Here is a 22,108-nt window from a genome sequence, read left to right on the forward strand (position 1 = left end):
GTTTTAAGGATGCAACAACGGAAGACACGTTTACACTTACACACAATGTATCTCCCTGAAAAAAAACGTATCCCGAGAGACAACTTGGGTTCAATAAGGCTCTTTAATTCATGAAAAATAGCCCCTCCTCCCAAAGAGGATCAAATGTTTGAGGCCATCAAGACGTAATCCAGTATACAAAATATGATGTCCTTATACACATAAATCTGTCCAGTCATCTTACATTGTAAACATGAATTACGATAAAGCAGGCTAGCGAATGCATGCATCCAGACATACTGGACATCTGGATCGAGGGAAAGCAAACTGGAGAGAAATTCTGTTAGCTAATGAGATTGTTTGTTAGCAATGATCTGCTGTCCACACATACTCCTAAAGACCCTCCAAGGCCAGAAAGGCACAGTCAGTCAATGGTCCCTTACTATCCAGTGACCCTTTTGACGTTTCCAAAGTTATTTAAAAACTTGCCAGACCAGACGGATGCACACTGCTCACACATCAGACGGACTAGATCTACAAACTTCGACTTCCTTGACATGAATGGTGTAATGTAAGTGGACATGTACTGATGGGTTCTGCACACATATTCGCACTGCAGCTATGTACAAATTAGCAGTAGTATGGCTGAAAAAGTATTCATGCCAATAGTTTTCACAAGCAGATAGCAGCTAGCAGCTAGTTCTGTTCTTGTACACTGAGACACACCTCAGTATTGTTATCATACATACAGTAATTCATACAGTAAACTGTCCTTGTTTTGTCATGTAATTCTCCGCACCCCCAGTCTATTTATTTGACAGCAGAGGGGGATGAATGAGGTCATACTTTGCTGCGTTTTGACTGGCCCTCGGCGGCTGGGCCGTGCCTTTTGTTGCGATGATGCGGAAAGGTTGGCATGAGCTCCGGTTCGCATGCTGCAAGGGAGACAAGGAAATAGACTGATTATGACAAGATAACTACCATCAACCCTTTTATTTTTTGCAAAGTCAAAAACCATACTTACGCAAAGGCTTTTCTTTAAAGTAGGAGCTCTCTAAGCTGTCTCTAGCAGAGGCCCTAAGAAAAAAGGCAAAGCCAGAGGTTAAACATGCAGGGACTATACACAACAAATCCCATTAAATCATTGATTTTTTAAATGTCTACATACTTCTTCGTAACTGCTTCCTCAATAAAACTATACTTACAAATAAGTATATAAGTGCAATGCAGGTGATATCTCAATAGGCAATCAAATTACAGCCCTTCCTTTTATGCTCTAGAAGCAACGTGCTGATTGGCTGGAATTGTTTACTGCTAGGTCCCTGTAACTGTGTATGGGTCAGGGACGTAGGGCCGTGGTTGAGTAGGTGTCTACCTGCGCTGAGGGTTGTACATGAAAAGCAGGTTGAGCAGACGCAAGCCAGCCTCCGAGAGCCAGGTGAATTTATTCTTCAGGTTGTTGTACGGCTGCTTCCTCAGACTGTACTGACCCACAAGAGGCAGCCGGGAAAAACCCTGCGATGCAAGCAACAAATGTACCACAGGGAGATACAGTGTCATAACATACGGTAATGGCACGAGAGCAGAAAACAAATACACAGTGGCGGTCCTAGCTTTTATAATGCATTTTTTTTTGCAAGCATTCATGCCGCCCTTCCACAAGATGCAACCCTTATAAATGAGTCAAGTCAGGGCTTCAGACGGGATGACCAGGATAAAAGGGCTCCAGTTAGAAAACCATTCTGAAGGTAGTCATGCTCCATCGACTGAGACATACCCATACACAAAACCACATTTAGGATGTGCTTGAAAAGGAACCCAGTAGAACTTTATGGCAACATGATTTTCTTCATTGGTTCTAAGATCCAGCAAGATAAACAGAGACGATCGGACAGTACCGGCCATATGTTTTCGTTGGGCGTCCCCAGGAGCTGCACAATCATGTCCACCTGCTGAATCTCTGAGCCACCCGGCAACAGGGGCTTATGGGCCAGAAGCTCTGCCAGGATGCAGCCCACCGCCCTGTGAGCGAGGAGAGGGAGGCAGGGGGATTTATTACAGAGCACCACAACTCACAGGGATTGTATGACCACCTGCACAGCTCATGAGAATTACAACCACTAAAGGAGCCCTCCTGAGCGGGGAGGGCTAGTTCGAAAGAACAGCGTCAGCATGTGGAGGATTGACTGTTCCCTGTGAGGGGAGGAAATCCAATAGCTCAAGACGGGACCTCCAGTAAATCAGTGCGTGATTGGGCAGTTAGCCAACGTGGACAGTCAGCCTAACCCTAACCCTAACCCTAGCAGCATGGGAGACGTACCACATGTCCAGGGCTGTGGTCTGAGTCTTGGACCCAAGTAGAAGCTCTGGAGCTCTGTACCTGCAGGACAAGATAAATAAAGAGTGATCGTGTCAGAGAGAGACAACACTACAGACAGGATTGAGAGGGCATCAGTGGACAGGAGATCCCATGCCATTTTGCGGGCTTACCACAGCGTCACCACACGAGGCGTCATAGGCTGGAGGGGAACACCATAGACCCGTGCCAAACCAAAGTCAGCTTAAAGGAGAGGAAAACAACAACAGTAACAGTAAGACAAATCAGGCTTTTCTAAAAACAGCCTTTTGTTGTAAAACAGGTCTGCACAACAATCAGTAAATCTGTAGGATTTGAGTAACTGTTTGAATTATAATGACCTTGAGCCACATCTGTATGCAGCCACTCACCTATTTTAACACAGCCTTTGTCAGTCATGAGTAGATTGGAGACTTTAAGATCCCTGCCAGTCAGAAACAAACAAAGGCAACTCATCTATATAAAACAAATCAAGCTACTGCTTTGGACAGTTCAGAGCAACTTCATCTGAAACAGTTCCCTGGTTGGCAGCGTACAGGTCAAGCACATATTAGGAGTGCCAGGGGCTGAAGGAAAACAGACTAGCCAGGGCTTAGGGCTTTAGGAGTCTGGCTGAGACAGCCAGAGGTCTTACCTGTGGAGAATGAAATTATGGTGAAGATAAGCCAGTCCCTTAAGCAACTGAAGAACAATGCACTTCACCTACAAAAAAGGACAGCACAGTTGAGCACTTAGATGCATGCAAAATCAGCATGTGGATGTAGGTACATGTCATTTATATATCTGTGTATGTATACCTGTGCCTCTGAAAAAGGAGACTGCATGTTCTCTAGCAGGCTTGCCAGGTCCTGCTCACAGTAGCCCATGACCAGAAAGAGGCTGAGAGGAAATCACAGACGTCAGTCCAAACTACTGGTGCTGATTCAGAATCAGACGTGTGTTAAGCTACCTTACCTTTCTAAATGGTTGCCTACCACAACCTCCTTAAGTTCCACTATATTAGGATGCCTCAATTCGAGGAGCAGGGTAATCTCCCTTAAACTGCTGATTGGTATACCTGAAATGAACACCCAAAATTAAAAGTGCATCTTACTCAAGTGAGGAAGCATCACATGTCAGCAGTAAACAAAGTGAAGACAAAAGAATCAGCCTAAATGTGTTTGTTGACATGACACACTCACCATCTTTCTCCTTGTCCATCCGTACTTTCTTAAGAGCCACAATCTCATCTGTCTTTGTGTCACGAGCTCTATCTAGAGAGTATAACATAGCAATGTAAAATCCCTCTCTTTGTGGCCACTGCCACACATGTAAGAAATTCCATGACAATGAATTACTTACACACAATTCCATATGTTCCTTCACCTATCCGATTAAACTTCTCAAACTCCTTGACACTTCTGCAGTTCCCCAGCTGTCAAGATATGGTTGGCATCATGTTAGGCTACATTAAAGAATCTTCATTCAAACTCATAAGTGCAATGGAATCTTTACAAGTGTTTTTCGTCATCCAGGTACAGGTAAAGCTTGTTAGAGAGTCAAGTGATTGACGTAACTTGTTAGAGAGTCAAGTGATTGACGTAAGAGGTTTTCAAAACTACCCCACTGACGTTAAAGGCCTATTGAGATCAATTTAACCGATCTGTGATTAAGGTTAGGCTAAATGCTAGTCAATGAAGGAGGAACTGCAGAAAGGGATAAGCGCTTTACACAAAACATGCTTTGCAGGAAGATCTCCTGTTAACGCTCCGAACACTCACCCTGTCTTTTTGTGGAACTGTAAATGTCTTGCCATTTTTGAGAGATTTCAATTTGATCGGCTCCTGGTGCGCATCTGTCGTTGTCTCCATCGGATAACTGGACTGTTCTTTAACGCTGAAAAGAATATTTTTCGAGCAACGCTTAGCCAACCATAAACTTTCGCGGAGTTACCAATGAATTCATTTCACAGACAAGCGCGCGTGCGCACACACACACACACACACACACACACACACACACACACACACACACACACACACACACACACACACACGATGATGATGATGATGAGGATGATAATAATATATGAATAAGTGTAATAAGCATCATAACTAAGTTAATTAATTCATAATAACACTATTGTTGTTGTTGTTATATCATAGAGAGTGTGTGAGAATGAGTTTAGGCTACATCAAAACAATGTGTGAGTGGATGAATGAAGGGTAATTAGAAATTTGATTAAACAATGAAACAAAACTTAGAAACAACACTGTTTACAGCCTGAATGTTGGAGGTGATACCTGTGTGAAATCTCCATATTTTAGATGTAGGCTAAACATTAAGAACGGGCGGTAATAGGTCCACGTCCAACAACTACAGGTGATCTTCTAGGGATTGCTTCCCTTGCTTCACGTCCAGCCTCTTCAATAGTTTTGGCAGGGGGGCCAGCCAGCAGGTCCTCTCTTGAGGGGGCTGTAATTAAGATGCTTGGGACAGGTGGAGGGCCACAATTTAACGAAGAGTTACTGCTCTGTAATGATGTAGTTGAATTGGGTTCAGCTGCAACTGTGAAAAGTGGGAAGACATGGCTCATTCTTCAGCATCAGTTATGAGAATGTATATGAAGTCTGCTATGGGTTCACTGCTGTGTATATAATCCATGATTCTATTATTTTATATGATATAGTCCTAAACATAATTAGTCGGATTGACATATCAGGTGTCAATAACAAGTTTGTTTAGGTCAGCTGAAAAATATTATGCCTATATGGTCTGGGATACTGAGTTTACATTAATACAAACATGCACCATTTACATTATATTAGCGCAAACAAATGAACATACTATTATTGTATGTAGGTGTACAGCCTAGCATACAGAGCTTCAGATTCAGTCATTGACAATGAGAAGTATGCGTTGTTCTTAGAAAGCAGTGCTGAATCTCTAAAGTGGATTACTGGCATTTTCCTAAGCAAGTCATGCCCCTTAAAATGTTCACAATGTCTTCTAACATTACTCACATTCACTTTTAACGCCAATACAGGTAATAGGTAGCAATTGCACAATTTGATATACATTTATCCAAAGCACATCAACAATCATCCGTTTCTCTTGTGAAGAAATTAGACCTTGAACAAAGACAAAACAACCTATTGATCACAACTCACCGGCACTGTTGGTGTTCTTGCCTACTCCAGACCCCATTCCCCATGAAAAGGAAAGGATTCGATGTGGCAGGCATCTAGGCTACATCAAACTGCTGTTACTGTGATACTGTAGACTAAAGTCTCTCTCCCCCTCCCTCTCTAACTCTCTCTCTCTCTCTCTCTCTCTCCCTCTCTCTCTCTCTCTGCCCACTCACTCACTCACTCAATCCAACAATCTGTCTCCATCCCTGTCGGACAATCGGTTCACAAACAATTAGGTCAATGCCTGTGCACTGAATAGGATGAGATGGGGCTTATTTTCACACTCTTTTGTTGGAACATTTTTATAAGATGTAAATTAAATTAGAGCCATATGACTATATATTTATTCTAGGCGACTGGACATTATTAGATAAATAATAAAATCATCTTATTTAGCTGACATATGTATTCCATTGCTTGTAATAACATCAGGCCTCCCTTTTTCAATATTTGATGCCTAGTCTCTTGGTGGATTCATTTGGCCATCATTTATCACGTCACAACACTGAATCAGAACCAGGAAGAGGATTGCCAAGAAGGAAAACAACAAATACCTGAAATTAGAAGTAGCTGTGTCAGCGCCGTGAGAATTAACAGAAAGGAAAGAACAAACATCCACTGCCATGGACGGTAAAATATTCTCGTTTAATCCTTCAAAAGACCAGCCACTTGCTGGCCAGCGTGTTTTGTATTGATTGTCTGAATGTTTAGCCTAAAAGCTAACGTTAGCAGTCTAGCCAGGGAGGTAACTTAGCTGGCTTAGCAGGCAAGGTTAATTATATGATTGTGATTTAGCTGTTGACAGTACATAACAGACAGGAAGAACACGTATTTCTGTCAATATTGTTAATGTGTTATTATGCTTCACTGACTATGTATTTTATTCACTTATCAAACTTTTTACACACCTCTAGCCATCCTGCTATCCGCCGCCGCCTAGCTAACGTTAGTCCATGTTGGATAATTTTAATTAGCCTAACGTTAGTGTATTAAGTACGTACTGTAAGACAACTGTACCTAATTTGGTTTTTACTTATAACCTCACCCGTTTCTATTTTTTTTTCTTTTTTTAAACCTACCTAGATATTGTATAAATATAGGTCATAACGTTCCTTGAAAATACTCAATAAGGTTAAGTTAAGTTAGATGCCTTGCAAAACTACCTGTTACTTAGCAAGCTAACATCAACGGTGTTTCATGCAAAATATGTTCCCTGAGCAACAACGACCTAATATGCCATGATGCTGTATGCTGATTTGAGAATGATGTCAATGCACCTGTGTGAGACAGTGACCGTGAGCTAATCGTTCTAACACTCTATTTTAGATAATGTAGGTTCAGCACCTGCGTGTTCAGGCCACAGATACGCAGTCAGGGGTTGTATCAAGTGTATATTGCTGTCAATTATCATAATTGATTATGAAGTGGTGGCTGGAGCTTTATACAGTCTATAAACTGTAAATCAGCACAAAAACAGTTTTGGACAATGTGAGAGTGAAAAACTGTAATTTCATGTAATTTCATGTAATGTCATGTAATGCAATATAATATAATGTAATGTTTCTCTTGTATTTCTTTCCCCAATAGAGACACTCTTTCAATTAAAGGTAGATAACCACTACTTTACTCTGAATATCAAAAATGTTGTACCTTAGAACTGGTGTAATTGCCTCCAAAGAAAATGAATAGCATAAGGACAAGTACAGATTTGTTGGACTATTGGACTATTAACTCTCATTTTTAAAGTTCACAGCAAAGCAGTTGGAAAGACTGTCAAAGAAGGCAGAGAAGGACTCAAAGTCAGAACAAGCCAAGGTTAAGAAGGTGTGTACAATTAGGGTTGTTTAACCATTGATGTTGCATTTGAGACTAGTTGTAACATAATATAATTTGACTGCGTAACCCGAGTGGCATCTTGTTCCCTGTAGCAGCATCATACTCATTCTAATGACATATATTGTTCTTGGGTACAAAGTGAATGTGAGCATCTCCCATCAGTCATATTTTCAAAGGGCGTGATCTCTGTAGTAATAGAAATATCCTGAGTCATGGTTGTTGAATGCTGTGTATGTGTAGATACTGTCCTATAGACTGCACTGTGCAAATTCCACCAGGGAGCTAATTGATTTTTCTAACCCTGTAATGAAATTTCCTTCTTGCTTCCTTGTCCGGATGTTTATTTACATGCCGAACACTTTACTCGTTTCATTGTATAGCCTCCTGAGACCCGGGGAAAAAAAGTTTTAATTTTGAGATTTTTTTTAGATGATTTAAGTATTTTGGTCTAAAGAAACATGCTGCAGCAAAAAAAATTCCAAAAATTTTCTTAGTTGCTGAGTTATCAGATGTCCTCTGCAAAGGACATCGGGACTATCCGAATGTCCTATCCCTATGGGAATAGTAATAGTATTGCATTAAAGTCAATGGAGTGTTAGGGTATGTGAGATATTACAGGCAAATAGGTGGCCAAGAAAGGCTTTGCTCCCCCTCAAGTTTTTTTAACATAGCTTTCAGAGATGGCTACTATAATGAAGTGTTGCCATAATGGCTGAATTAGCATTCAGACGGCCATAATAATGAGCCTGGCTCATCGGTGTTGCAGCCAGTCTGCATACATGGCACACTGTAGAGCTAGGTTTTAGGTTTGGAGGGGTTACTACACTCTCCCTTTAATGAACATGTGTTGAAGAAGTGCAATGGCTTGCTGTGAGGGCATCAGAGAGTATACACCATGATAGGGACTCTCATTATTTGACCTCTGACCCCTGTGCCAAAGACCCAAGAGACGAATGAAACGTTAGTGTTCAGGGCATTCTAGGATGGCAGAGGTACACTAAAGGGATGCTTGATGGATAAATTGTAAATGTGAAAGCACTTTTAGGAGTGGCAAATAATCATTTACAGGTAAATGGAGTAATCAGTTACCCAAAATACAAATTGGGTAATGTACATTGAGGCAAATTCACCTACGATGTACTTATTTCTTAATAAACCTTAAAGTTCTAGCTTACACACTGCTTCTGGGGCTGTATTGTACCTTAAGGGATCCCCTTTTATCCTGTATCTCCTTTTATTTATTAGAAATAAGTAGAAAAGACCTTGTTGTCTCACTCAACCCTCTGCCTTCTAAAATGTAGAAATTGGTTAAAAAGCAGGGGTACTGACTCCCGATGTCCGCTACAGGGGACATTGAACAAAAGTTATGTTTTGAAGGTGTTAGAATTGTTGGATCTTTCTGAAATTTCTCTGAATTCAAGTTGAGACTGTCATTTTCATGACACAAATTGACTGTGTGCAATAAAACACATAATAATGACCAAAAATGGTCAATTACCTCTGTTGCTAATAATAATAATAATAAATTATATTTATATAGCGCCTTTCAAGATACTCAAGGTCGCTTAACAAGAGTAGGAGTGGGGAGGGTGGGAGGGGGTGGGGGGCTAAGAGGGGTAGGTCAGAGAGAAGAGGTGTGTTTTCAGGTGCTTTTTGAACATTGACAGGGAGGTGGCAGAACGGATGGGAGATGGTAGGTTGTTCCATAGGGTAGGGGCAGTTACGCAGAAGGCCCTATCACCAAAGGTCTTTAGTTTGGTGCGGGGAATGGTGAGTAGATCCTTGCCTGTGGAGCGCAGGGACCGTGATTGGGAGTAGGGGTGGAGGAGATCAGTAATGTACTTGGGTGCCAGTGAGTGTAGTGATTTGTACGTGAGGAGGAGGATTTTGTATGTGATGCGTGCTTTGACAGGGAGCCAGTGGAGTTTCTTGAGTATGGGGGTGATGTGCTGCCAGGGCTTGGTGTGAGTTAGCACCCTGGCAGCTGAGTTCTGGACATACTGCAATCTGTCCAGGGCCTTACTAGGCAGCCCAGACAGAACACCATTACAGTAGTCCAGGCGGGAGGTGATGAATGAGTGGATGAGAGTCTCAGTAACTGAGTCGGATAGTGATGGCCGGAGTCTTGAGATGTTGCGCAGGTGGAAGAAGGCAGATTTGGTGATGTTCTTGATGTGAGACCGGAATGAGAGGGTGGGGTCGATGATAACACCCAGATTCCGCGCCTCTGGTGATAGGGAGGTGGAACAGCCATCTATGACCAGGGCAAGATCTCCAACCTTCTTAAGCAGTGGTGCTGGAGCCACCACCATGAGCTCTGTTTTGCTGCTGTTTAGTTTTAGGAGGTTAGAGGTCATCCAGTTTTTAATTTCCTGCAGGCAGTTGTTGAGTTGCAGGGGTGGAAGCTGGGAAGAGGGTTTTGTGCTGATGTACAACTGGGTGTCGTCCGCATAGCAGTGAAAGCTGAGTCCATGTTGACGGATTATCTGTCCAAGGGGGAGCATGTAGATGGTGCCATGAAATTAAAAAAATTCAATAGCCGCCATTTTGAAAATAAAATGTGTGAAATCTGTTAACCCAACCCACATAATTGTGGTATCACCAGAAAGCCCAGGGGTCATTCCGTGTCAAATCACCCAGTGCCGGAAAGTGACCCTCTCCGAAAAAATCTGAAATAAATCACAGGTGTTTGTAGACTAGACCTATGCACAAATCTGAAATAGTATACCTGGATCACTAATGGTTTAAAATCTACAGCCCTTTGAAGCTTCAAGTCATTATAAGCATTGTGGTGAACAATCCTTTTTGGTCAACTTGCAACGTTATTGGTTCTTTTGGTATTTCACACACATCAGTGAAACTATGTGAATGGAAGCACATTTTCCTGTTGAATTAAGAAATCTAATCAGATGAGACGTGTCTTGTGTAATTTCCCCTCTGCAAAGCTCTGAAAATGGCTATAAATTCATTATGTGAAAAGACATCATCACTTTTGAAGGCTTCTCATTCGAAAGGTATGTGCCACAAATTTCATCAGATTTTTTCCCCACTCATATATGGACTATAAGGTCATGTCCATGCATCAACTTTGGTTGTAATCGTTGTCATATTGTCAGAGCATTTTGTTTTAATTGGGCTTGATTTTCAAAAAGCCCATTTTCGTCCTATCATTTCACCATGTGGACAGTTAACAGGATTTTTTTTTTATTTTACCATATCACATTCTGTATGTGAGGATCATCTGTCCAAAATTTGGGCTTGTTGCTGAGTTTCTTTATTGGAGATATAATTTTTGGAAAATATTCTCTATAAATCCACTGAACTTGCATTGGATCTGCAGTACCACTTTGCACCAAATGGGGTGCTCTTTTAATACAATGGAAGTCAATGGAAGAGTAAGAGATTCACTTGTTTGCTGCACATATCCAATCTAAACACACATTTTATGGTTCATAGTTGAATTTCTCCAAGTAATGATTGCAACATGAACAACAAACTACTCATAAGTAAATCGTATTTAGCTAAATTTTCTGATCAAGCAAAATATACACACATAAGACTGACTGATCATACAGTACATGCAGCAAGAGGATTTAGCTTGCCATCTTTGTAACAGTTTTCTACACCACCATAGAAGTTGGAAAATGAAAGTCATGAACAAATTCAAGAAAAAAGGGGTTTCAAGAATTCAGTGCATTGTCAGATGCAGAAAAAGCGTCAGATGCAGTTCAGGTATTTCACTTGATGAAGATGACCATGCATGTTTCCATCACATAAAAGTATTCATCAAAAGGTATGAGGGCTCGAAACGCTATTGCCTGGATCCAAGACGCATTCATGAAAAAGAGATAACTCATCAAGTATCTTTTTAAAATACCTGACAACCCCCCCCCCCCTTTTTAATGTTCCTTCATGACATTCATTTTCCCACTTCTTTCCCAGATAACATGGAGACAACCCACTGATCCACCTTGATGCTCTTTGTCTCTCACAGAGGACTGCATACCAAGCATATAGGCCCCTTCTCAACCTCTCTCCTCAACTCTGGAGGAAGGTCCTCCAGGCTCATTCCCACTGATCTAACTAACACTGGATATGCTATCCTATTGTTGCCGCCCCATCATTCTTTATCTATATCAGTGGGAACTGCCAAAGATGGCAATTATGCTAAATCCTCTTGCTGCATGTATGATGACCAGTCAGTCTTATGTGTGTATAATTTGCTTGATCCGCTTATTTTCTCTAAATAAGATTTATTTATGAGTAGTATGTTGCTCATGTTGCAATAATTACTTGGAGAAATTCAACTATGAACCATACAATCTGTGTTTAGATTGGATATGTGCAGCAAACAAGTGAATCTCTTACTCTTCCATTGACTTCCATTGTATTAAAAGAGCATCCCATGTGGTGCAAAGTGGTACTGCAGATCCAATGCGAGTTCAGTGGATTTATAGAGAATATTTTCCAAAAATCATATCTCCAATAAATTAACTCAGCAACAAGCCCAAATTTTGAACAGATTATCCTCACATACAGAATGTGTTATGGTAAAATTAAAAAAAATCCTGTTAACTGTCCACATGGTGAAATGATAGGACGAAAATGGGCTTTTTGAAAATCAAGCCCAATTAAAACAAAATGCTCTGACAATATGACAACGATTACAACCAAAGTTGATGCATGGACATGACCTTATAGTCCATATATGAGTGGGGAAAAAACCTGATGAAATTTGTGGCACATACCTTTCGAATGAGAAGCCTTCAAAAGTGATAGTCTTTTCACATAATGAATTTATAGCCATTTTCAGAGCTTTGCAGAGGGGACATTACACAAGACACGTCTCATCTGATTAGATTTCTTAATTCAACAGGAAAATGTGCTTCCATTCACATAGTTTCACTGATGTGTGTGAAATACCAAAAGAACCAATAATGTTGCAAGTTGACCAAAAAGGATTGTTCACCACAATGCTTAAAATGACTTGAAGCTTCAAAGGGCTGTAGTTTTTAAACCATTAGCGATCCAGACATACTATTTAAGATTTATGCATAGGTTTAGTCTACAAACACCTGTGATTTATTTCAGATTTTTTTGGAGAGGGTCACTTTCCAAATGTAGCTGAAATTGGGTGATTTGACACGGAATGACCCCCAGGATGTCCTCTTGAGAGTACAAAAGGATTTGAATAGTTGGCATGAATGGTATTTCATTTATAAGACTCAGACTGATGTCCCCTACAGAGGACAAAAATGAATGGCCGGGTCTCAGGAGGATAGTACAAAGATAGCACACACCGTAATGAGAGCTTGAAGCTGCTGCAATGCTTTTTTGTTTAAAATGTGTTGTCTGATTATAATCAAAAATGAGGATTATGATCATACAGATGATTCTTGAGCTGTTTTCAGACATGACCTCTGCACAATGCCCAAGTAATTAGGTCCAAACCTTAAAAGCAGTCAGGTGTTCAAAAAAAGATCCTTATACACGGACATTGCACGGGTGGGACGTAAATACTCTGGGTAGTTAATGAGGGGAGGATCCAGGATTGATGTAGAATATGTTGTCGTGGTATGACACATGGCAACATGTCAATCAAAAACGATGATTGATAATGTTAATATGGCAAGTCCAGATCGTTGAAACCATAGACTGTATATACATGTATAGATATACAGTCTATGGTTGAAACAAAATGTTGACACTTTTCCATCAGTCCTCAAGATGTACTCACTATACGAAAACGCTGTGGACCACAAGTTGCCTCAAGTTTGCCTCAGTATAGGCTATAGTTTGTGTAGCACCTAAGTTATCATTGTCATCGCCAAAGTGATCGCCAAAACCCTGTCCACATAAAGGCGATCACGGCAATCTGACCATATATAGCCTACCGTTATATTACAATGCAATGGTTGTTATCTTGGCTCACGAAACAGTTTGTTTTTCTCTTTAACTGTGTTTACATAGTGAATCAATCTGCATCCGAACAGTGGCCTACAATGTTCCCATCTCTTCCTGTTTTTGCAAATTAGAGCCAGTCTGTCATGATGAGTAATGGATGAACTTGATTATGACAGTGTCACAAACTTCTAAAAAACTGTTAAGCCAAAAAGACACCTTTAGCTTTGCATGGCACGTCATCACCGTGGCCCCTTATTTGTTTAATCTACAGTGGTCAAATATGCGCTCACCTGTGTGACTTCTGGACTTAGTACTACGGGGCTGGTAGTTTCAGACAAGGGTGATTTTGAAGTAAAATAATTTGGACATTGTGTCACACATACAGCCCGCCCATTTGATTCTCGGATCATGAGTCCAGTGCATGTCTGAAAGGGCCTTTAGACTCTTAAACAATTGTGTTAATGTTGTTGTAAACAGTTGTGTTGTAGATGAGAGAATTTCAAGGTGAAGGTCGTTCCAAATATCTGTTTGTTTTGCTTTTGTACATTAATGGAAGGAATTGGAGACTGACAGTCACCCAACCAGGTTGAAGTTAGCGTGACGTGACCACCATGTATGTACAGCAGCTTCAAGGGTTGAGGGTACACCCTAGCCCTCATATACACAGGGTGCTTGCTCAAGTCTTGAAAGTCTTAAAAAGTATGGAATTTTAAAGTGCCTTTTTCCAGACCTTGAAAAGTTTGGAATTTTGTAGAAAAGTCTCGGAAAAGTCTTGGAAGTGTAGCTCATGAAGAACTGATGCAAGTACTATTTTTGCAATGTTTTTCATTTTAAACCTCATCTAGGATGATCTCTAGATATCAGTCTCAAGTCTGTTCAAGATTCAAGATTGTCTTCATTAATTCAACTCTATTCAATTCAGTGATAGGAAGAAACCTGTGCAGTTCCACAACTCAAGGGGCTGACCCATGCAGTAAATCAGTAGCTAGGGTAGGCTACAGGATGTCCATAGATTTTGCAGAGGCAATATCCAATATGATATTCAATATGATGTAAAAAGATCTTTTTTCTTGAGTTTACATGTTTTTTTCCTTGTTGGATTATATTTAAACAATCAATTTAAATTTAATATTTTGAATATGGATGATAGTTCCAAAATCACTGAGTAATCACGTTTAATAATCCTGATGTCAATATTGCACAAAATAATCGTGATAATGATTGTTACCATAATCGAGCAACTCTAGTCCAGAGTTAGTGTTGAATCAAGGGGTGGGGTATAGGTCGATCCTGCCATGGGCATCTGAGAGGGTCTTTGGGAGGGAGATGGTCCTGCCATGGGGGTCTCGGTATGGCTGCAATCTGCATTACATCTCATTATACTACTATTTGAGAGTAAAAATTAGAGATGCACCGATCGACCGGCCGCCGATTGGAATCGGCCGATTTTCACGTGATCGGCCACGACCGGCGACCGGCCGGTCAGTCTGAGACATGCCGATTTTATGCCGGTCAAATGCACTCGCACGTACTTGTAACAACATCACACTCACACAGCTGAGTTTGCAAAGTTTGATGAAGCTAGGCCAACAGTCAGGGCTGGATAAAGCGCTAATACTGAGTTTTTCTATGCAGCGAACGCTGTGCTTTGCCATATTGTGTGGAATTTACTATACTAAGCCGTCACTTCAGGTTACAGCGGTCAAAAGCCCGTCCTTGCCGCTAATTGCGTGCCCACAGCTGAACCACAAGCGCTATCAATAAGCAGCGACATAGCCTTTACTCAACTTAAGGCGAGACACGGCAGGAATAAACATAGTTTTGCTTCGGTTTGCCATTTTATCATGTATTCTTTCACACTACTACAACAACTAAGTCCGATTTACACATTTAGAGGTTTATTTCATTACCTTTTGTCTGATCACGCCTGTATATTTCTTCTAAATTCGCCAAAAGTTAGCATTCTAACGTGTCATAAACCATACCGCGACCCTGATACAAAACATATCATGCGTGGTGTCGTTGGAAAGCTGTGTTTCGATCTCCTGCATGACGTTATGCCATCCAAATATGGACACTTCCTTAGTATCCGCAAGCAATCGCGAAAGTTCAAAGAAGAGTGTGGACTGAGAATGTATGTCATTTGCTGTGTTTCAAGGCTTCTCAAAATTAGTTTTTTTTGTTGTCATTTTCCAACATCTCAGCCTATGTAGCACTAACTTCAGTTATCAGTAGGCTATTCTGAAGATATTTACAGTTGGATATTGCATATGGATGTGAGAAGAAAGAAAGTGTTCCTAGTGCATTTCTACATGTGTGAAATGAATGTCCCACACTGGGATTACTGCAGCTGAAGAAGACTTGAAGAAGAATCTGTCTATTCACATTTTTCTACCAGCCATTGATAAGTTGATTACATTTCTAACATGTTGTATTAAAGAAAATATAGGCTAGAAAATAACTCTTTGTTTGTGCTGTAAAGTGGTTAGAAGAAATTAAATCGGAATCGGCTAAAATCGGTATCGGCCGGTCAAACTCGATGAAAAATCGGAAATCGGAATCGGCCAAAAAATTGCAATCGGTGCATCTCTAGTAAAAATTATTGCGTGTTGGCAGCCTGACTCTCAAAACTACAAAATGTCGGTCTTGAAGAAAAAAATATACGTTTGGAAAAAGGTTGGAAAAAGTCTGGAATTTTTAGTTGACAAAAGAGCAAGCACCCTGTATACAATTCAATTGGTGACCAGCAGGGGGCAGGGCATCATATGGTTTGGAATGTAATGACTTTTCTGACCTAATGGAAAATGTTGTTGTAGCTTAAAGACACTTCTGTTCTTTTTACAAGCTGTTTCCCAGCAGTGTAAAACAAATACAGCTTAGAAGAGGTCATTGACTGAAATCCAAAACAGATGTAGAAATGCCAGTTTTTCATGTTTACCGTCGAAAAGGAAGTCCATTGCATATATATAACATTACCACAAGTGAACCACACTAGATGTTTGGCATTGTATTAACCCCAGATTTTACGATTAAAGACAGGCACAGAAGATTACTCTGGCAATGTGTCTGACTGAAGGTCTTTGGTATTCAATTTTCTGTAGTCTCTACATATGATAGCAGCATCAAGACCACTCACAGTGCTAAAGGATAGTTTCCTGTATCAAACAACAGCTTTTCTCCAGTGTCTGAACTCTAATGGCCTGTAGCATGTGTTGTGTTTTGTGATTATCAGCAAAACAAGCTCAATAAGGTTAACTTTGTTGACTTTGTTTTGGTGTTTGTGTGTGTTCTTTCCTGACTCCAGGCCCTCCAGCAGAAGAATGTGGAGTGCGCCAGGGTGTATGCCGAGAACGCCATTCGCAAAAAAAACGAGGGCGTTAACTGGCTGCGCATGGCCTCACGTGTGGATGCTGTGGCCTCTAAGGTCCAGACTGCAGTCACCATGAAAGGAGTGAGTATGAGTGGCTTTGCAGGCTATGACCAATACACAGCTCACTGATTGACATGTGTGATGCCAATGAGTCACAATGTGCGTATCCCTGGTCAAAAAGTGTCCATGATGCTGCCTTGGCTGATCATGGTGATGGTAATCAAAAATGTGACCCTGTAAAGCGAAATCAGTCGCTTTGCGCACGATAATATTTTGAGAAGATGCACAATAAACAAACCTCTGGGTTAAAATGTTGAATTTCACGCTTTCGCATAATTCGACAGTATATAGTCTACAGGTTCATATCGTGAACTCATTTCACGGAAAAACATACGTTTTGACTGTTAAACCTGGTGAAGATTCAACACATTAGCAGTCATTCCCGTTGTCCACACCACTTAAAAAGGAGATTTCTCCTCTTCTGGCATATCGTGACGGGAGAACCATGTCAACTTTGAATGCGGTTATCTTAGCGATAGTTCGTGTAATACCCTCGATATACATATCGTTAGAAAGCTTAGTTTATGGCCGTTCATGTGAGCACAATAACTTAATTTTGTACATTTTACCAGAGCGACTGGTTTCGCTTTGCAGGGTCACAATGTGAAATATCAGAGTTGGACCATGCCTTTTAGGACAAGGACCATACAAAGAATTAAAGTTTGCTATTTGGAAGCTTATTTGCATGGTGATACTGCAGCCTGCAGGGATTTACATAAGGGGCGTTTACATCACTGGTGACTGTTTTGTATTTGTGTAGCACCCTTATGAATAGATGATTAATCCGTTTTGCAGAATCGAGATACTCATGTTGCCAAATAAAACATGTTATCATATTCCACTTCTCATAACATAGGTCACAAAGAACATGACTCAGGTGACCAAGGCCCTAGATAAGGCTCTTGGCTCCATGGATTTGCAGAAGGTGTCAGCCGTCATGGACAAGTTTGAGACACAGGTGCAGAACCTGGATGTTCACACCTCGGTAAGTTCCACCTAACCAGCCTAGACTGAGTACTTAGTTTATATTGCGCAGTGATTTTTTAAAAATCTGCTTCAAGTATTAATATCTCTTAGCGGGTAGTTTTATTTACACTATTCCTTGGTTTTGGTTGTGGCTGTCTTTGTCCTTCAGTCTTAGATCATATTGCAGCCACATTACCAGCAGTGTGTTGTTGTGTTGTTGTTGTTGTTGTTGTTGTTGTTGTTGTCGTTGTTGTTGTTGTCGTTGTTGTTGTTGTTGTCAGTCCAGCTAGTGAACACCAATTCCTACCTCTCCACATTCCCCTTCAGGTGATGGAGGACTCGATGAGCTCTGCCACCACCCTGAGCACACCCCAGGAGCAGGTGGACGACCTGATTGTGCAGATAGCTGAGGAGAGCGGTCTGGAGGTGATGGACCAGCTCAACCAGCTGCCAGCTGGTGCCAGTTCTCTGGGGGAGAGCTCCCGGGCCCAGGAGAAGGAGGACCAACTTTCGCGCAGGTAAGTGGTCACACACACTCAAACACGCATGCACACACACTAACCATATACACTGACCATACACACAATATTGTGTAGGTCCCCCTTTTGGTGCCAAAACAGCCCTGATCTGTCGAGGCCTGGACCACTAGACCTTTGAAGGTGTGCTGTGATATCTGGCACCAAGACGTCAGCAGCAGATCCTTTAAGTCCTGTAAATTGCAAGATGGGGCCTCCATGGATCTTGCTTGTCTAGCACATCTCACAGATGCTTGATTGGATTGAGATCTGGGGAATTTGGAGGCTAAGTCAACACCTTGAACTCGTTGTGTGTCTCAAACCATTCATGAATAATCTTTGCGTTGTGGTGGGCCGCATTATCCTTTTGTAAGAGGCCTCTGCCATCAGGGAATACAGTTTCCAATGGGTGGTCATGGTCTGCAACAATTCTTAGGAAGGAAGGTGGTACGAGTCACATGAATGGCAGGCCCCAAGGTTCCTAGTAGAACATTGCCCAAATTAAAAACATGATTAATCCATGGTTCCCATGGGTCATGGAATTTCTGGAATATCATGGAATTTTGGAAAGTCAGGGAATTTGATCATTTTTTGGGGGCGAAGTCATGGAATGTCAAGAAATGCAGTTTTAGCAGTTTAAAATTGACTCGCCAAAATATATGAATAATCCATTCAGAATTGGAGTACATTTGGTTATTAGCTTTACTGCAGTAAAAGTAAAGTATTTTCAAGGAAAGATTATTGAATGCTACACAGCCGCTCTGAAATCATTGGTTGGTATATTGTACCATTCCACCTTCTTCTGTTGCTCTCTGTGGTTCAGTTCTGATGCTCATGTGCCCATTGTTGGCGCGTTCAGCAGTAGACAAGGGTCAGCATGGGCACTCTGACAAGTCTGCGACTACACAGCCCCATACACAATAAACTGTGATGCACTGTGTGTTTGAGCTACAGTCGCTCTTCTGTTTCATTTGAGCGCATGGGCCAGGCCTCACTCTCCACGTGCATCACTGAGCCTTTGCCACCCATGGCCCGTTGCCGGTTCACCGCTTTTTCCTTCCTTCCTTGGACCACGTTTGATAGGTGCAGGTGCAATAGGTGTCACTGCAGACCGGGAACACCCCACAAGAGCTGCAGTTGTGGTGATGCTCTTTGAAATCTTTATGCTTTCCCATTTTCACATCAACCTAAAGGACAGAATGTTCACTTGCTACCTAATATATCCCACTAGCCGGTGACAAGATAATCAGTGTTCACTTCACATCAGTGGTCATAATGATGAAGCTGATCGATGTACTATGGATATATTATCTGGCTGCATAGTATGCCCATGATTTATTATTAATTGGTTGTGTGGTCTATAGTAAATATCCCATGTGTGGGATTTATTAGTCTTATCTGATCTTATCTTATGCAATATCACAAATAGGTGAAAATTATGTTTTCTGAAGTCGAAGATCAAAATTCTCAATGAATTGTTTTGTCTCCTCCCCTAAATATACTATTTAATAGTAAGTACTGTAGTATAAAAACTCGACAGGTTTCACATTTCAGAAGCTAGTATCATAATTTGCCTTTTTATTTTTAAACAATTATCAAAATAACTGGCGATTATTTTAGTACTTTAGTGCTCTCAGAAACATCCAAATTAATCCACTGCTTTGTCAGTGTTATTGTTTAGAATTAGGTGTCTAAACAGTGAATTGCAGTGACTTTTAGACACACACACGCACATACACACACACACACACACACATACACACACACACACATTAGTAGACGCCCAGGCATATATGGATTTGTTCTTGTTCTTTCCAGGTTGGCCGCCTTGCGGAACTGAGGCCCCGTCTCAGTGGCTGTTTCAAAGAGCAGAGAGCAGAGGCTATATGTTCGCCGAGAAAGAGACAACCAGGACAGTTTGGCTCGCTGCAATTCTATTGAACTGTTCCTACAGCGAAGACCTGACAAGCCTGTATTGATTCACCCCCTCGTCTATTTATATACACATTGGCACTCGGTGTGGCTGAAAATACTACTGAGTGTGTGTTTCGTTCTTTCTCCCACCCACGCACACACACTCACTTTCTCCCGTTTTACGCTGTAAACAATCTGTCTCCCCTGTGACTTTTTGTCCTCTCTTTCTATTTCTGTCCTCTGTCTCTTTCCCATCACCTCTTTCCCCATATGTCCCCCTCTCTCCTCTGTTCTCTTCTCTGCCACCACCCCCCACCCCCAGGCCCCCACAGATGCTGTCTTCAGTGTGAGCCCCTCACATGTGAGGTTCAGTATTTGATCAGAGGAGCCGATCTCAACATAGTCTTTTATCCAGAGATGTTTTCAGTATGTACAAAGGAAATGTAAAAAAAAAAAAAACATATAAGTTTAAGTTTACTGTATTTAGGAATGAGTGCTGCTTTCAGCCCAGCCATATCCTTGGATGATGGAGCTCACCTTTCCCCAATAGCATTTTAGGTTTCACAGAGAGTCTCCTCGAGAGTTTTATATACCTGTTTTGTTCAGACTGAGGCAGGAATACGATAATACGAGAGCTGAAATGAAAATCAGGATTGCAGGGGATTGTTCTGATGCAGTCGTGAGAGCTGCCAACCACAGAACAGAGTCATGTCTCTTTCTCCGACTTGTTTTGCTGTAGATATTAGTCAGGACAGGAACATGGATATTTTTGGAGGAACACTAAGACATCTGGGAACTGGTTTCCTTTAGACCACCCCCCCCCCCTTCGCTCCTATATCACATAATTTAAAGTCATGGGACTTAGTCACAGCATAAACAGTCATCATTTGCATTGCATGCAGTGTAATACTGCTGTAAAATTCATCATTTTTTGCTCTGTAAAACAGCTTTTGAATTTATGTAATACATTGGTTATTTTCTTTTTTTGGTTGCTGGATTATTCAATTTCATTTTTTTATTTGTCTTTCAGTGTTTCATGTTTTTATTGTTCTGATGTGTCTGGATGCTTTGGTGAATTGTTTGTTGTTGTTGTTTTATTTCATGAAGGCCTTACTTTCACACAGCTGCTTGTCTGGGTGCTCCTCCTCAGTGCCTCAGTCAGAAAACCCATAGAGAGCTTAAGAGCTGTAATGACAATAAGAACACCCCCCAGCACACACACACACACACACACACACACACACACACACACACACACACACACACACACACACACACACACACCTCCCATCTCATCCCATCCACCATCATTACCATTACTGGCTCCATGTTGTCATGGAAACAAGGAAGTCCCCCTTTTCTCTCTCTCACGCACTCTGTAGTCCTGCCACAATCAGCCCTGGGTAAATCTTTGCTTGGTTCCTTCTGCCAGGATGACTATCATGATTTTAATTTCAGTTTGTTTTGTTTGGTGGCTCTCCCAGTCTCTCAGTTGAGATGGTAGGGCATGGGGTTTATTTGTACTTTAACTTACAAAAATGACTCAAAGCGGCAGAGATTTTTCTTTTGTATATTTAACTTGTGGAAATAAAATTCCCTCTGATATAATTTTTTGTGTGTTTGTTTTATTATTGTATGTAATGGTTTACACAGTTGATCTTGCTCTTTAACATTATCTGTAATATTGCTGTGACACCTGTCATCGCCCATTAGGCTAATGTAATCTGCATTAGGAAGGGATGTGAATCTGCTCATCACAAAGAGCATTGCAGCCTGGGAACGAATTGACTTGGGGCAGTTTTGTTTTTTCCTGTGTCAGGTACGAGCTGGTTTCCCCCAGCTGCAGTGGTTAGGCACGGCCTCTGCCTTGCCACTCTCCGCAGCTGTCACTCCTGCTAATGTCACAAGAGCTCTCCACATCAGCAGGTTGTCAGGTTCAGAGTGCCGCAGCGAGACAGAACCTCTTTTGTCTTTCTCGGAACCACGTCCTGAGATGTGTGAGTCATGATTTGAAGTAGGCCAGTGCGCCTTCTCTGTG

General features: G+C 41.4%; 2 protein-coding genes across 3 annotated transcripts; one reads left to right on the forward strand and one right to left on the reverse strand.

The window, feature by feature from the left end:
* Window positions 1-89: 89 nt before the first annotated feature.
* Window positions 90-4,838, reverse strand: cdk10 (cyclin dependent kinase 10). 2 transcript variants are annotated; one of them, XM_062548073.1, is made up of 14 exons: window positions 4,618-4,838; window positions 4,096-4,210; window positions 3,677-3,749; window positions 3,517-3,588; window positions 3,290-3,392; window positions 3,133-3,214; window positions 2,970-3,037; window positions 2,707-2,759; window positions 2,470-2,539; window positions 2,300-2,359; window positions 1,878-2,001; window positions 1,355-1,494; window positions 1,004-1,056; window positions 90-914 (listed from the first exon to the last, which is right to left on the reverse strand). In XM_062548073.1, exons 1-14 carry the CDS (start codon window positions 4,632-4,634, stop codon window positions 820-822), a joined length of 1,125 nt encoding a protein of 374 aa, XP_062404057.1. In that variant the 5' UTR covers window positions 4,635-4,838; the 3' UTR covers window positions 90-819. The 2 variants fall into 2 exon arrangements, with proteins under 2 accessions (XP_062404057.1, XP_062404058.1); XM_062548074.1 differs by lacking the exon at window positions 4,618-4,838 and having other exon boundaries at window positions 3,517-3,584; window positions 4,096-4,133.
* A 1,172-nt stretch (window positions 4,839-6,010) lies between these two features.
* chmp1a (charged multivesicular body protein 1A) lies at window positions 6,011-21,676 on the forward strand. The gene is made up of 7 exons (XM_062547847.1): window positions 6,011-6,135; window positions 7,093-7,112; window positions 7,252-7,329; window positions 16,550-16,696; window positions 17,532-17,660; window positions 17,969-18,159; window positions 19,975-21,676. The coding sequence occupies exons 1-7, from the start codon at window positions 6,129-6,131 to the stop codon at window positions 19,994-19,996; spliced, it is 594 nt and encodes a 197-aa protein (XP_062403831.1). The 5' UTR covers window positions 6,011-6,128; the 3' UTR covers window positions 19,997-21,676.
* The last annotated feature ends 432 nt before the right edge of the window (window positions 21,677-22,108 follow it).

Source organism: Sardina pilchardus, chromosome 10, assembly GCF_963854185.1.
Source record: "Sardina pilchardus chromosome 10, fSarPil1.1, whole genome shotgun sequence".
In the NCBI taxonomy this organism is placed as follows: Eukaryota; Metazoa; Chordata; class Actinopteri; order Clupeiformes; family Clupeidae; genus Sardina; species Sardina pilchardus.

Coding starts and splice junctions, on each gene's coding strand:
- cdk10 (XM_062548073.1), bottom strand. Junction 2,760..2,969: donor CATAATTTCATTCTCCACAG/GTAAGACCTCTG, acceptor TCTGACTGGCAG/GGATCTTAAAGTCTCCAATC. Junction 1,057..1,354: donor ATGTACAACCCTCAGCGCAG/GTAGACACCTAC, acceptor CTTTTTTCTTAG/GGCCTCTGCTAGAGACAGCT.
- chmp1a (XM_062547847.1), top strand. Junction 7,330..16,549: donor AACAAGCCAAGGTTAAGAAG/GTGTGTACAATT, acceptor TCCTGACTCCAG/GCCCTCCAGCAGAAGAATGT. Junction 17,661..17,968: donor ACCTGGATGTTCACACCTCG/GTAAGTTCCACC, acceptor ATTCCCCTTCAG/GTGATGGAGGACTCGATGAG.